Source organism: Kryptolebias marmoratus, linkage group LG21 (assembly GCF_001649575.2).
Source record: "Kryptolebias marmoratus isolate JLee-2015 linkage group LG21, ASM164957v2, whole genome shotgun sequence".
Classification (NCBI taxonomy): domain Eukaryota; kingdom Metazoa; phylum Chordata; class Actinopteri; order Cyprinodontiformes; family Rivulidae; genus Kryptolebias; species Kryptolebias marmoratus.
Genome location: NC_051450.1, coordinates 12,507,066 through 12,519,273, shown reverse-complemented (window position 1 = coordinate 12,519,273; position 12,208 = coordinate 12,507,066). Strand labels below are relative to the sequence as shown.

At 44.1% G+C, this 12,208-nt stretch overlaps 1 protein-coding gene across 1 annotated transcript in view; it reads left to right on the top strand.

Moving 5' to 3' along the window:
• Positions 1–12,208, top strand: part of gli3 (GLI family zinc finger 3) — a 99,576-nt gene that overhangs the window by 52,340 nt on the left and 35,028 nt on the right. Inside the window, exon 4 of the mRNA XM_017406696.3 lies at positions 3,371–3,476. Coding sequence (XP_017262185.1) covers positions 3,371–3,476 — 106 coding nt within the window. The remainder of the gene's footprint in view (positions 1–3,370; positions 3,477–12,208) is intronic.

The following is a 12,208-nucleotide window of genomic DNA, read 5'->3' as shown; positions in this document are numbered from 1 at the left end:
GGGGGGGGGGGGGGGGGGGGAATAGTGTTGTAAATGATCTCAGCTTGTAATCTTCTCAGTCATCCCCAATTGCCCCGAAATGACAGAGGTTCGTACAAAGTTCCTGCTATGTGGGCAGGGATGAGCTAGATTAGAGAGCATGAATTTTTTACGAGCCTCGAGCCGATACACAACACATAGTGTAAACCTGAAAGGTTCATTTCCGAGTCTGACAGCCAAGGGCCGAATGCCCAGGAGTGGAGCTGTGAAGAGTAAACAGATCAGATTCTGCCCTCGTCTGCTGCGAGCTCATCCCAGCAACCCTCCCCATCCCTCCCTCTCTCCCTCTGCAGCTCTGAGATCAGCCAACGTTCGCCCAGCCAAAAAAACGTCAGGAGAAAACTATCAAACAGACAGAGCTGGAGCAAGCAGATACACACCAGAGCTTCGTGGAGAAGGATTTTACCACTTATCTCTGAAACTGTGAGCGTGGGATTAAAACTCCTGCATCGCTTCAAAAAAGTTTGTTTTCACTTGTTAGGAGCTCCAGTGTTGCTACGAGTGATAACTCAGGGTATGAACGAGTGGAACTAAAAGTTACATACTCTACCACAATTAAAACTCTGGACTCTATCCTTCTACAAGCCAGCCGTGACACACCGAAAACAACCCCCTAAACTTTTTCTTTCTTTGCTGACTCTAAGACCAATCCTCAAACACGCAGCTGAAAGGTAAAAGGCGGGCAGGACGATTTTATTGCAAAACTCCAGCACGAAAGGCAATGAGTAATATGCATGTTGGCCAGCTTGATGGGCATCGTATTGTTTGTGCTAATTCATCCAACAGTTCATCATGTCAGAGTCAGTTTATTACTGGAGGGGATTGCAACAGCCTGTTAAAACAACTTTAGGAATCTGTTTGTCTCTCTGTGGAGAACTTAAATACAGTTAAAAATACTCGAGTTGCATCACTCAGGTGGTTTGGCGGGAGGGCCCGGGTTACAAAATAGGGACGTATTAATTAAAAGATGATGTATCTAACAGGAGGGGGTCAAAATGTCTTTCAAATTGCACCATGTGCTAAAACTCTGTATAGCTTGACTTCTGCTGACAGCACTGATAGAATTAAAACATATCTCTAAAGTGAGATATTATTTGTATTCGGGATCTAAACAATTATTATTAAATTATACTTGATTGAGTAATCAAATTTTTGTGTCAGTGCAGGAAAAAAATATCAATTTTCTTCTTTAAATGTTTTGTTATGGTTAAAATCTAATGCTGTAGGATTACAAAAAAAAACAGATCATATCACCTCTCGATTGCTGCTGTTTTATTCCCAACAGGCAATAAATGAATGAACGATGAGGTAAGCGGACCTGGACGGACACCTGCTGCGCTACCCCGCGCCGCAGCTGCGTTCGTCGTTGCCCAACACTTGTAGAGCGGCCTGGCACCCCACCGCTTGGCCGTCTGCCCACTTGGCTCAAATGTTTACAAGGAAAATAAGGAGTAAAAACACATATCTCGCAGCGTTCGACTTGTTGCGTGAAGCTCGACAGATGTCGACACATGCTTCACCTCGGGGCGGTGAGACACGACTTGGCCTCAGCAACAGGCAATAAAGCGACACGTGCTTCGGGAGTGAGACGCGAACAAAGACGTAATTCTCTTGTGCTCTTTCTGGGCATTTTAGGTTCGCAGCTCAGCACTTATTCGAAATTCCTACTCATGGTTTGCGCGCTCCGACTTGCCCGACACCGAAGAAGACAGCGTTCCGGCGCCCAAATCATGACTTCATTTTTTTTTTTTTTTTTTGGCTTATGCAGCGAAGGCTAGAAGTTGAGTAGAAATTCAGTCTGGTGGCAGAGCAACAGCTTCGATTTCATGAGTAAAAATAGATAAAAGCTTGAAAGCACATATTATGCAAATGTTGTGACGTTTTATCTGGAAAAGGGGGGGGGGAGCCTATGGATTCTCTGACAAAACTCAGATGGAAAAGGATGTTTTTGTTCTCGTTTGTCATACTTTAGATGTTGTCCTTTGTATGAAACCATATTATGCTTGGCACGGTGAGAAATGTACCATTTGGCTGCCTTTCTTTTGGTTATTTATCGCTGTTTATTTTGAGTTCTTTCAGCCTTGGGACGTTTACAAAGACTTCCTTGGCGAACACTTTGGAGCAGCTTTTAGCTCAATGAGGTCTCATTTGGGTGGGTCTGCTGAAAGATAGCCATCAACCACTGCCTTTCATTATAGCTGCTATTTAGATTAGCTAAAGACCGAATGATATCACATGGAAATAAAGGCTTAGCAATCCTTGAAGGAATGCATATTGCCCAGAGTTTTAGATTAAGATCATCTTATGTTGAGAAACGACAAAGACGTATCTGTTTTAGTCAAACTTTGAAAATAACACGTCCGAGCTCATGAGATGCTGTGAGATGTCACATTTGTGCTCTCGGCTTCTACCACATCAAATTTTAGCTCGGTATCTGTAAAACGTAATGAGTGGTAGCCATTTTTGTGTTACTGACTAGCTGTAGCAGCCACCTTGAACTGAGATGACTTCAAAAAGCTTATCAGTCGTAGATCTACATTTAGTGATTTCTTTCTAACAGTTTCATGCCAGTCATTTCTGTCGTTTAGGAGATATTTTGCTAACAGACAAACTGAGTTGAGTTGACTTCAAAAAAGTAACAAGTAAAAAGTAAAGTTTTAGGGAAGAATCTTGCGCAATGAGAAGCACTTGGAGTATGTGTTATAAATGAATCTCAGCTACAGCTACACCTAAATTGAGCTCAATATCTGTAAAACTGACTGAATTACAGCCATTTTTGGGTTGTCTAAGGTCAGTTGGTTGTGGCAGCCATCTTGAATTCCTTTGGCTCTGAAAGATAATTAATTGTAGAAGTACATACAATATCTGTTTCCTGAAGGTTTCGTGAAAATCAGTCCACTGGTTCATGAGTTATTTTGCTAACAGACAGTCAGAGTTTTATACAAAGATCTTGCACAATCTAATAGAGCTCAGAATATGTGTTGGGGTTCAATCTCAGCTTGTACCGCATCACATTTTTTCTCAATATTTGTAAAATTAAAGTTTTAACCATTTTCTGTGTGATTTTTAGGTTGTATGGCTGTGACAGCCATCTTGCATTAGGTTGACTCCAAACATTATTCAGCTGATGTACATCCAGCGATTACTTTGTGCAAGTTTCATTAAAATTGGCTCAGTCTTTCATGAGATATTTTGGTAACAGGCAGACACACACATGCCCGGCGCCTTTTTTGGCCTGTCGGCTTTAGGCACCAGGCGATGGATTTGCTGAAAAGTCACCGATGTCCTTCAAAGTGTAAACCAAAGTTTTCTCTTTTCTTTCTCTACACAGCCGCCCCACAGTTCTTCCCCACCTTTCATCCCCCTGTGCCCATCGACGAGCGACACACCCAGGGACGTTACCTCTACGAGCCGTCCCCCATGCCCCCTCTTCATGTGTAAGTATCGCATCCTCGCACGACGGAAACACTGCCGACTGCATTCGGCCCATAAAAATCGAAGCTCCGAAAAACTTCCTTCCGCCCGTGGGCGTGGAGCAGCTACTCCTCGCGGGCGCCTCTCTCTTTTTGCCTTTCAGGATCAAAGGCCACGGCCTCTGTGCGTGCGCAACATGATCCGCATGTCGGAGACACGCAAATGAACATGTGTCAGAGACATGAAAATGAGAGCGGGGGGCGAGGGAGGGGGGTTGAGCCTGGGAGCGCGCAATTCTCATAAGAGCGGTGATCAAACCCTGTCAGGAGGAGGAAGCGATGCCTCTGCTGACTCGTCTCGACCCGCCTCTGACGGATGGCTCCTGCAACAAACCGTCGCGCCTCGTCCAGTCACGCGCGCGTTCAGTCGATCAAGGGCGAAAACCATGGCGTCGTCCCTCGTTAGCAGCAGCTCGTTAATTGGCCTGAATAGGGCAACTTCTACCGCAGCTGTCTGGTGTTTCCCTGGAGTGCCTCTGATTGTGCTCACCAGGTCAACGGAGAACTTCAAAGCAACTTCGCCTTACTTTACCCAACCTCTTCAACTCTTTTCTTTTGTCTCTCCTCACCTTCGTCATTTGTATTCTTTGCATCCAAACCCTGAGCACCGCACGGAGACGCTTCACCGTCCTCGCAGCCGCTTGTTTCCCTGGCACAGACACGAAGGAAGCGATCACCTCGCGACAAGGACAAATTGGACGGGGCAGCTACTTGGGCCGCATTATGTTTGATATTCTTCATCATTATCAACTCCCCCCCTCCTCCCTTTTTCCTCCTCCTCCAAGAGTCATATCTCTCCCTCGCTGATGTGCCACTAAGCGTAATGAATTTTTTATGTACCCCTCCACCTCCAGCCCACCCCACCTCTCAACCTCTCGTTACCCCTGCCGCGGCAGAGGAAGAAAAGAAGGAAATTTGAAAAAGAAAAAAAAAAAAAAAAAACAGAGGGAGGTGATTGATGCCCCGTGTCACCGCGAAACAAAATGGCAAATATAATTTAGTATTTAGCTTATGCGGAGATAATGGGGCGAACACGCGCCGGCAACGCAGGCTCAAACAAACAGCCAGGGCTTGTTATCCGTCAGGAACGCTTTGGAATGACGTGGAGCACAGGTTAGGGAAGGAGACAGAAAAAATGAGTGGAGGGACGACGCTGAGCCGGGGAATTGAATTAAGCGGGGGGGAGAAATTACGCAGCTGCGGTGTCTTCAGTCACTCCTTTTGGGCAGGAGTTACCTGCACGCTGTCAGTGGAGATACGGTCATGCTCTGCCGCCTTACTTAAGGCCTTTTTTATCCAAAACCATTAAGCTTCGAGCTGTTTAATACGACACGCCAAGATGAGGGAAACTATTTGTCATGATTATAAGGCGGCTGTTGAGTAGCCAGACCTATTAAAATTGACTCTGTGAGCTCACTGTCATCCACTTTATCTGTGAGCTTACATATTCAAGCCTTCTTTTGAGCCTAGAAGCAATATTGCACGCTTGATTAAAAAAGCAGCGCCGAGCTCCCCGGTGAGAAGAAGCACTCATCACATGTGGTATTACAGCAACCACCTGATGGCAAATTGGAGTTAACAGGTTTCGCACGAGCGCGAGCCGTGGCTGAACTTTACAAGCAGCCAAAAAGTAAATCTCTGCCAGGAGTCGAAGTGACGCACTCCGCTCAGCAACGCTGCTCGGAGCCGGCGCCGAGCAAATAAAGGCGGTCAATGTGTAGCTGTCGTTTCGGGGGAAATGGAGGACAAGAGGCGGCTTATGGAGAAATATTGAATTGTTTTAAGACAAGTTCTCCTCCGTGTGCAGAATTAATCGTTATTAGCCCTCTCAAAGATATGCCTAAGTACACAGGGACCATTATTGCGGTACTTTCCCATGCAACCTCTCATTACGGCCTGTAATTACAGTTGGGTTGGCCCCGCGGCGGTTCCATCAATCCAGTCAGTTTCCCCCCGCCGCGCGCACCAGCCAACCACCACCGGGGCGTCCGAAGCCCGATAGAAAAAAACACTGCGAAATGCCCAGCAGCTTGTTTTCTCTCCACCGCCACGACACATCCACCATCCGCACGTGGCAAATGAACAGAATCACATCCTATTACGGTGAAGGGCCTAATTGAAACATGTTTATTTATGGCCCTCGTTTTCAAACGAGGAGCGGGGCGTTAGCAGCGCAGCTAACGGGCTCTAGCAATATGAGGCGGTGGAATTAAATTAAAAGCTCATAATATGAAATATGCTCTGTATTAGCTGTTTGACACTTAATTTACCTTCAAATGAGCAGAGGAAATCACAAATTAACTGTCCTTTGTTGTGTTTTTTTTTTTTGCCTTCTTTACCTCACCTCCTCTATTAGGCAAAGGAGAGTGCAATTACAGACAGAGGCTAATCATTTAGTTTATGAATTCTTGTGGCGAAGGTACCGATGTGCCAATATTAAAGCCTCGGGTTCAGGGGAGGGGGCGGGGATCCCTTCTTGACTGGAAAACGTAGCTGTTTGCACAAGAGAAAAGCACTTAAGAGCTCCGATAACCTGAGTTTATCGCGACGACAAGCCTCTTCCGGTTTTAGCCAAAGTGAGAAGTTCTACACTGGTCCAGATCCATCCAGAACTTTCCCCTCAGTTTTCTCTCTGGTCTGGAGACGACTTTCCACTGAAGAGCGAAGGAGCCGTGAAGAAGATGCTTGCTGCCTAAATAAACACATTGATGAGTGAAGGGCTCGCTCTGTATGGGTCTCCTTTGCCACCTCCATTGTGCAGATATGGGATAAATGGAGCTTCTTTTTTTTTTTTTTAAAGGGGTGTGGGGATGTGTGTGTGGGGGGTTAAAACCCCTTCTTTCGTTCCAGCTTTATTGCGTGACCACAGCGCAGCTCAAAACCCAAACAGCCCTCTTAAACAGCTCAACGCCCGGCACTCAGTCACCCGGAGACCGCTCAGAACAAACAGAGGTATTCGTCACGAGTCAATTATCAGCCGCAGAGTTTCCTCTAAGGTCCCGGGTCCTCGCGCTGTGAATGGGGGCCACAAAAACCACAAAACACACTTATAGGATAGGCAATTGACTTGCAACCTTTTCATCACTTACCATATGTAGGCTTCTAAAAGAGTCAGAGAGCAAGCTGAGTCAATTGAAGGGCCTGTAAAGCTGTGAAAGAGCACTCTGAGGTTTTCTTTTGATTTAAATGGATAACATCTAATTACATTCAAGAAGCTGTTCAGAAAAAAATGTAAGATTAGTAGTGCAATAAATGAGTTATTTTGAAAGTAAAGTAATACAGGCATCTCCTTTCACTGACTGCCAGAGTCACGGGTGGTTTTACAATCTTTGTTTATGTAGAGAAATCCAAACCCGAAGCTTTAAAAGCCGGCAGCAGCGGGCGATAATAAAGTCATGCCTTGCACGTTCAAGCGGCGAGTGTGTGTCCGTGTTCGCGGCCTGCGCGGTGTGTTTGTTCAGCTGCGCGCCTCGGCCTGACTCGGAGTTGAGAGGGGAGAGCCGCTGTGCGAGTTTAAGGTTCGAGTTCCCTCTGTACCTTAAACTTCTTCATGCAGGATCTCGTCCGTTTCTGCACAGCATCGCTGCGGTGTGTCCACACGCCTTCTGCTTTTCTTTTTGAGACGTGTGCCGACTTCTCCGGCTATTTACATAAACTGTTGTCAGAGTGCCCAATCGGCGGCGCAGAGGAGCGGCGTGTTGCTTAGCATAAAGACTACGGTCTTATCTTAACACCTCCTTCCAGATGGGACGAGGCAGAGCATTGCAATTCTCACACACAACATGCAGCCACATATACTGCAAAAACTATAAGACAAAAGGAACCGGTGGAGCTTTTGTTGCGGCTGGAGGGGAGATGTGGTGAAAAGAGCCGTTTCATCAATGGTTACTCATGAGATCTGGTTCAAGGCCACATTCGATCATTTATTTGACAGTTTTAAAGTGCATAGCAGCACCTATTTTTATTTCTTTTGGTTTGGTGTTTAAAATTAACAACATGATTATAATCTGGTACCGTAAAAAGTGGAAGATCGTGTTGTTTCCTCTGCCTGTCCGTGTGTTTGTTTGCCTGTTATCAAAACATCTCGTGAACCACTGGACAGATTTTAATGAAACTTTCAGAAAGGATTAATCAGATGTACATCTACAGCTGATTAACTTTAGGGGTCAACTCGATTCAAGATGGCCGCCACAGCTAACCGACCTTAGCAAAGAGAAAAATTGCTCTACTTCAGCCAGTTTTAAAGAGTTTGACCCTAAATTTGCAGTGGTAGTAGCTGAGACTGATCCACAACCTATACTCAGAATGCTGAAGGATCTTGCAAGATTTTTGCCCAAAACTTGTCATTAACTTACTGAGGCAACACTGCCTGTCTGTTAGCAGAATATTTCATGAGCCAGAGAATGGATATTAATGAAACTTCCAGAAAGTAATCATGGATTGGACATCTACAACTGATTAACTTCTGGAGTCAACAAGATTCAAGTTGGCTGTCACAGATTAATGACCTTAGCAAATCCATAAATGATTACAACTCAGGTAATTTTACAGATATTTAGCTACGATTTGGTATGGTAGTAGCTGAGAGCGATTCTTATCATATACTCTGAACATTAACTAAGTCATGTAAGATTTTTGTTTGAAATTTTGGCATGCAAGGCGGCAAAGTGGATGTCAGTAGTTATTTTAGCTTCTCTTCATATCATATTGAATTTTCTAACATGTTTTTAAAAGATTCAATTCTTCCACATTGTGTTTTTGCACCCCCCATCCCACCGCCTCCAAATCAGGTTTCTCAGTATTAATCACATGATTTAAATAATGTCTCGCCTTGCACCGAGTGCAAAGTGGAGCTATAAATTACACCCCGAAATCCTGGCTTATTCTTTTCATCACATCTGATAATCTCGTGGCCAGATATGGCTGCTGTCACCAAAACGCAGAGGCAGAGAGTCGAAGGCTGCTTTTTCATCATCCTCCAAGTGTCCAAAACCCATTCGGTGTGTGACTTCACGGGTCAACCCCACTGTAGCTGCTCTCTCCCCCCTCCCTCCCTCCGTCTCTAATACTTCCTCTATGGAGTAAGTCAGGGGTGGAGGGGAGGGGGGGACAGGCGGTCACGCAGTCGCTTGCTTCATGATTAATGGTGTTTATTCTTGACAGAAGCCTCCTTTATTTATCTGCATTGCAGTTTCACCGATACTATCAGTCACCTGAATGAAAAATATTCAGTCATACCAATTTTGCAGCATAACTGAGTAGAGTCACTTCCTTTCAGTGCCCCCCCCACCCATCCTCCCCCCCACCCTCTCTTTCCTCTTTGCTCTTCCTCTCTATCTGGCAGCCTTATCATCGCCACAGTAATTTTCGCGCTGCGTTGTTTGATATGGAGAGGCTGACTTTAGCCGTATTTGACATAAAGCCTCTTCAATTTTCACAGGAGGGGGAAAGAAAAAAAATAGGAGGGGGAAGAAAGAAAGTTGTGCGCCACTCTGTAGGGGAAACTACCCCCCCTCGCCCCCTCTTCTTTTTTTCTTTTTTTTTTCTGAGGCAATTTCAGGATTTAGAGAGAAAGGAGATAAATGGCTAAGCAGAAATGTGGGCAGATTGAAGTTACAGTATATCTATTTTTTTTTCTTTTTTTCTTTTTTCTTTTTTGTAATACACCAGTTTCAGAAGCCTAAATGGCCGGTGGAGTCGTTTTTTCCCTTCAGCCTGTGCACAGGACCGTGATATTTTAAGGCACCTGATGGATTCAGCAGGTTGAAAGAAAAAAAAAAAAAAAAGGAGTTTGGCACGGCGGATACTTGACAAGGCCTGTAAAGGTTTTAGGGTTGAGTCATTACCTGCAGAGATCTGTTAAGACATGCTCCAAATCTCTACTCGGATTACCCATTCGAGGAATCTGTGTGTTTGTATTTCCTCCTAGTTATTAAATATCTAATGCATTTTTTATGTTTCCTTTTAATCCCTTTTAAATGATTTAGTATCTCTTAAAGGCAAGCAGTGATTGCAAGCTATTGAGGTGAATTAATAGTATTCTGAACCCTTACATAACATTTTATTTATGCAAATCAATTTCCACTTGGCTATTTCTTCAGTAAAAATACATTTTTTTTGTACTTGAAATTCCTCCCCATGTTAGTTGATTCAAATGAAAGAGTGCATTCAAATAGCTTTGAAAAGCAGGTACTTCTCTCGATAAAAGGGGAAAACATTAATCTCTAATACGAGGCCTGCAAATTTGCACGTTACACATTAGTGGATTGGATTTTCTACACGCGAGTCATTTAACCCCCTCTTCATGTTTGAGATCTCAATTTGTAGCTCTCCCAAGGAGCACAATGGAAAACCAGGTCTGAAGGGGAGAGATAACAGGCAGGTGCCAACAGCTCTGTGAGAGTGTGTGTGTGCAGCCGTGGCTAAACACACACACACACAGGTTTGAAACAATTTATTTTGTTTTATCTTTTAATTTCATTTTGTTGTCACCATTCTGCACCTTTTATTTTTCACTTACAAATCGAAATAAATTTAAATTTTATTAGTCATTTATCAGTTTGCCGACCATCTTACGGTCAATCTCAGACGTCTGATTTTAGTTGACAAAACTGCTACTAATTCGGCAATGAATTAATTAAAATGTGCATTTTAAAGTGGGGCCTTTTCTTTGGATTTCTGTATTTCCAGTTTTAATTGATTTGGCAATAATATTTCCAGGTGTCATAACACTTTAGTGAGTTGTATTATGAAAAAAAGCTGGCGTATTTTCTTTTACATTTACTGTCAATTCGAAAATTCATAGTTAATGTCAAAACAAAGCACTCAGTGTTTTTGAGTGCTGAAAAAATAATCATTTATTAAAAAAATATCACAGTAATCCATTGATTAATGATCTCAGTCATCTTCTTTGCCTATATTTAAAATTTATTGGACAGCTACACTATAAATGCGTAACTAATTTTTAATTTTTGTGATTCACGAGGAACCCACTTGTTTAAGCACTTCTAAGTTATTTAAAGGGCGTGGCTGGCTGTCAGTTTTATGAGCCTCTTAATTGGTTTTCTTAACGACCCTCCTTTTATTTTGGTGAGAACCTACCAGAGAGTAAAAGTCTGTCAGGATGTGACAGCACACCACGTCACTTTGTTTCAACAACCTCAACATGCAGTTTCAAACAGCGCTTCCCATTAGAAAAACTGATTTTTTTTTAAAATATTGAAAGGAATTAACTTTTTTTAAGGAAGCTACAGAAAAAAAATTGTTTAAATGATCTAAAAAATTTTTTTTAATGTTTTTTCCCAACTTAACTTGTGCCCTACAGACGTCATGCTGTAGCCGTGTAGAAATGTGGAATTTCCATTACTCTGATCTCTGGGCTCCAGACCCTACGATCCCACTCTGGGGGCCAGTTATAGCAAGTAACGAGACCAAGGGAACAGGGTCATAAATCCTCCCCACCTCCCCTTATTTTCCATCCTCTCCTTCCATCCCTCCCTTCCTTTCCTTCTTCCCTTTGGACTCTCCTGCTCGGGTAAATGATTGAAGGCAACCCAAACAAAACAGCGTGAAAAATTACCACATGTTTTGTTATAGGACGCCGTTTAGGGTGGCTGAGGTTCACACACACACAAAAAAACCCTTTTCTCTCAATCATTTATCTCACTTATCACATGTGGCGTCCATTACATCTGATAGCGTGGTAGGGAAGGGTTTCATCTAATCATGTTGTTTGAAGCATGGGCCACAAAGAAGCCCCCTCGCTGAGTTCGTCTCCCATGATACCTCGCTTCTCTTTGAGAAGGGCACCAGCTTGTGAAGTGTTTTACATTGCGGTCGTCTGGTGGGAGCAGAGTCACGCACTTGTTGCATGTCCATCATTTCTTTGACATTTCCGCACAAGTGATTTTTACTAAATTAGGAATGAAAGTTCAGTTTAATAGGAATAAACCAGGCCAAAGTACGAACGGATGAGTTTCCCAAAGTGTGCTCATTAGGAATTCCTCGTGTATTTGCATATAAGTCGCAGCTCTCTGACTGTCCTCCGTTGGGTCTGTCCGAAATTTCCACAGGTCTGGAAATTTAAGCTTAAGCCTCGCAGAGCTTCATCAAGCCTGAGCGCGGCACCGACCAACGCATTCGGCCCCCTTCATGATTAAATATCAAGGAACTCCACTTGACGTTTTATTAGCCCAACAAGATGGATGAAATGGCCAGAATAAAGTAGGCTGTGTCTGTTCACTTTCCCACCAGCGCTTGCCTTTCTTCTGTCCAGCGTTTCTCTGCTTGCTCTCCTCTGTAAGAAGAAGTATGTGTTAGGAAGGAAAACGTGATGGATTTCACTTTGAAAAGGAGACTTTTGGTGCTGAGAAGGCAACATATATTCCAGTGTCTTCTACCTGATGCTCCTGTGCTTCTTCCTCATCCCTTCCACTCCCCCCCTTATTTTTTCTTCCTTGTTGTACCTCAGCTCTCTGTCTGAAGGATTAACCATCTCCAGCTGCGTGTCTCCGCCGTCTTGTAGCGCCGTGTATTGTTTGGGATTTGCTCAGGCCCATCCGTGAAGCTGCTCATTCCTGCAGCCCAGTGTGACGTGGTGAACTGAGGTGGAGAGGGAGGCGGGGAGCGTGCGGCGTGAAACCTCCCCCCGGCCACAGTCATTCGCCACGCCACCGCCTCACCTGTAGGTTTGCACC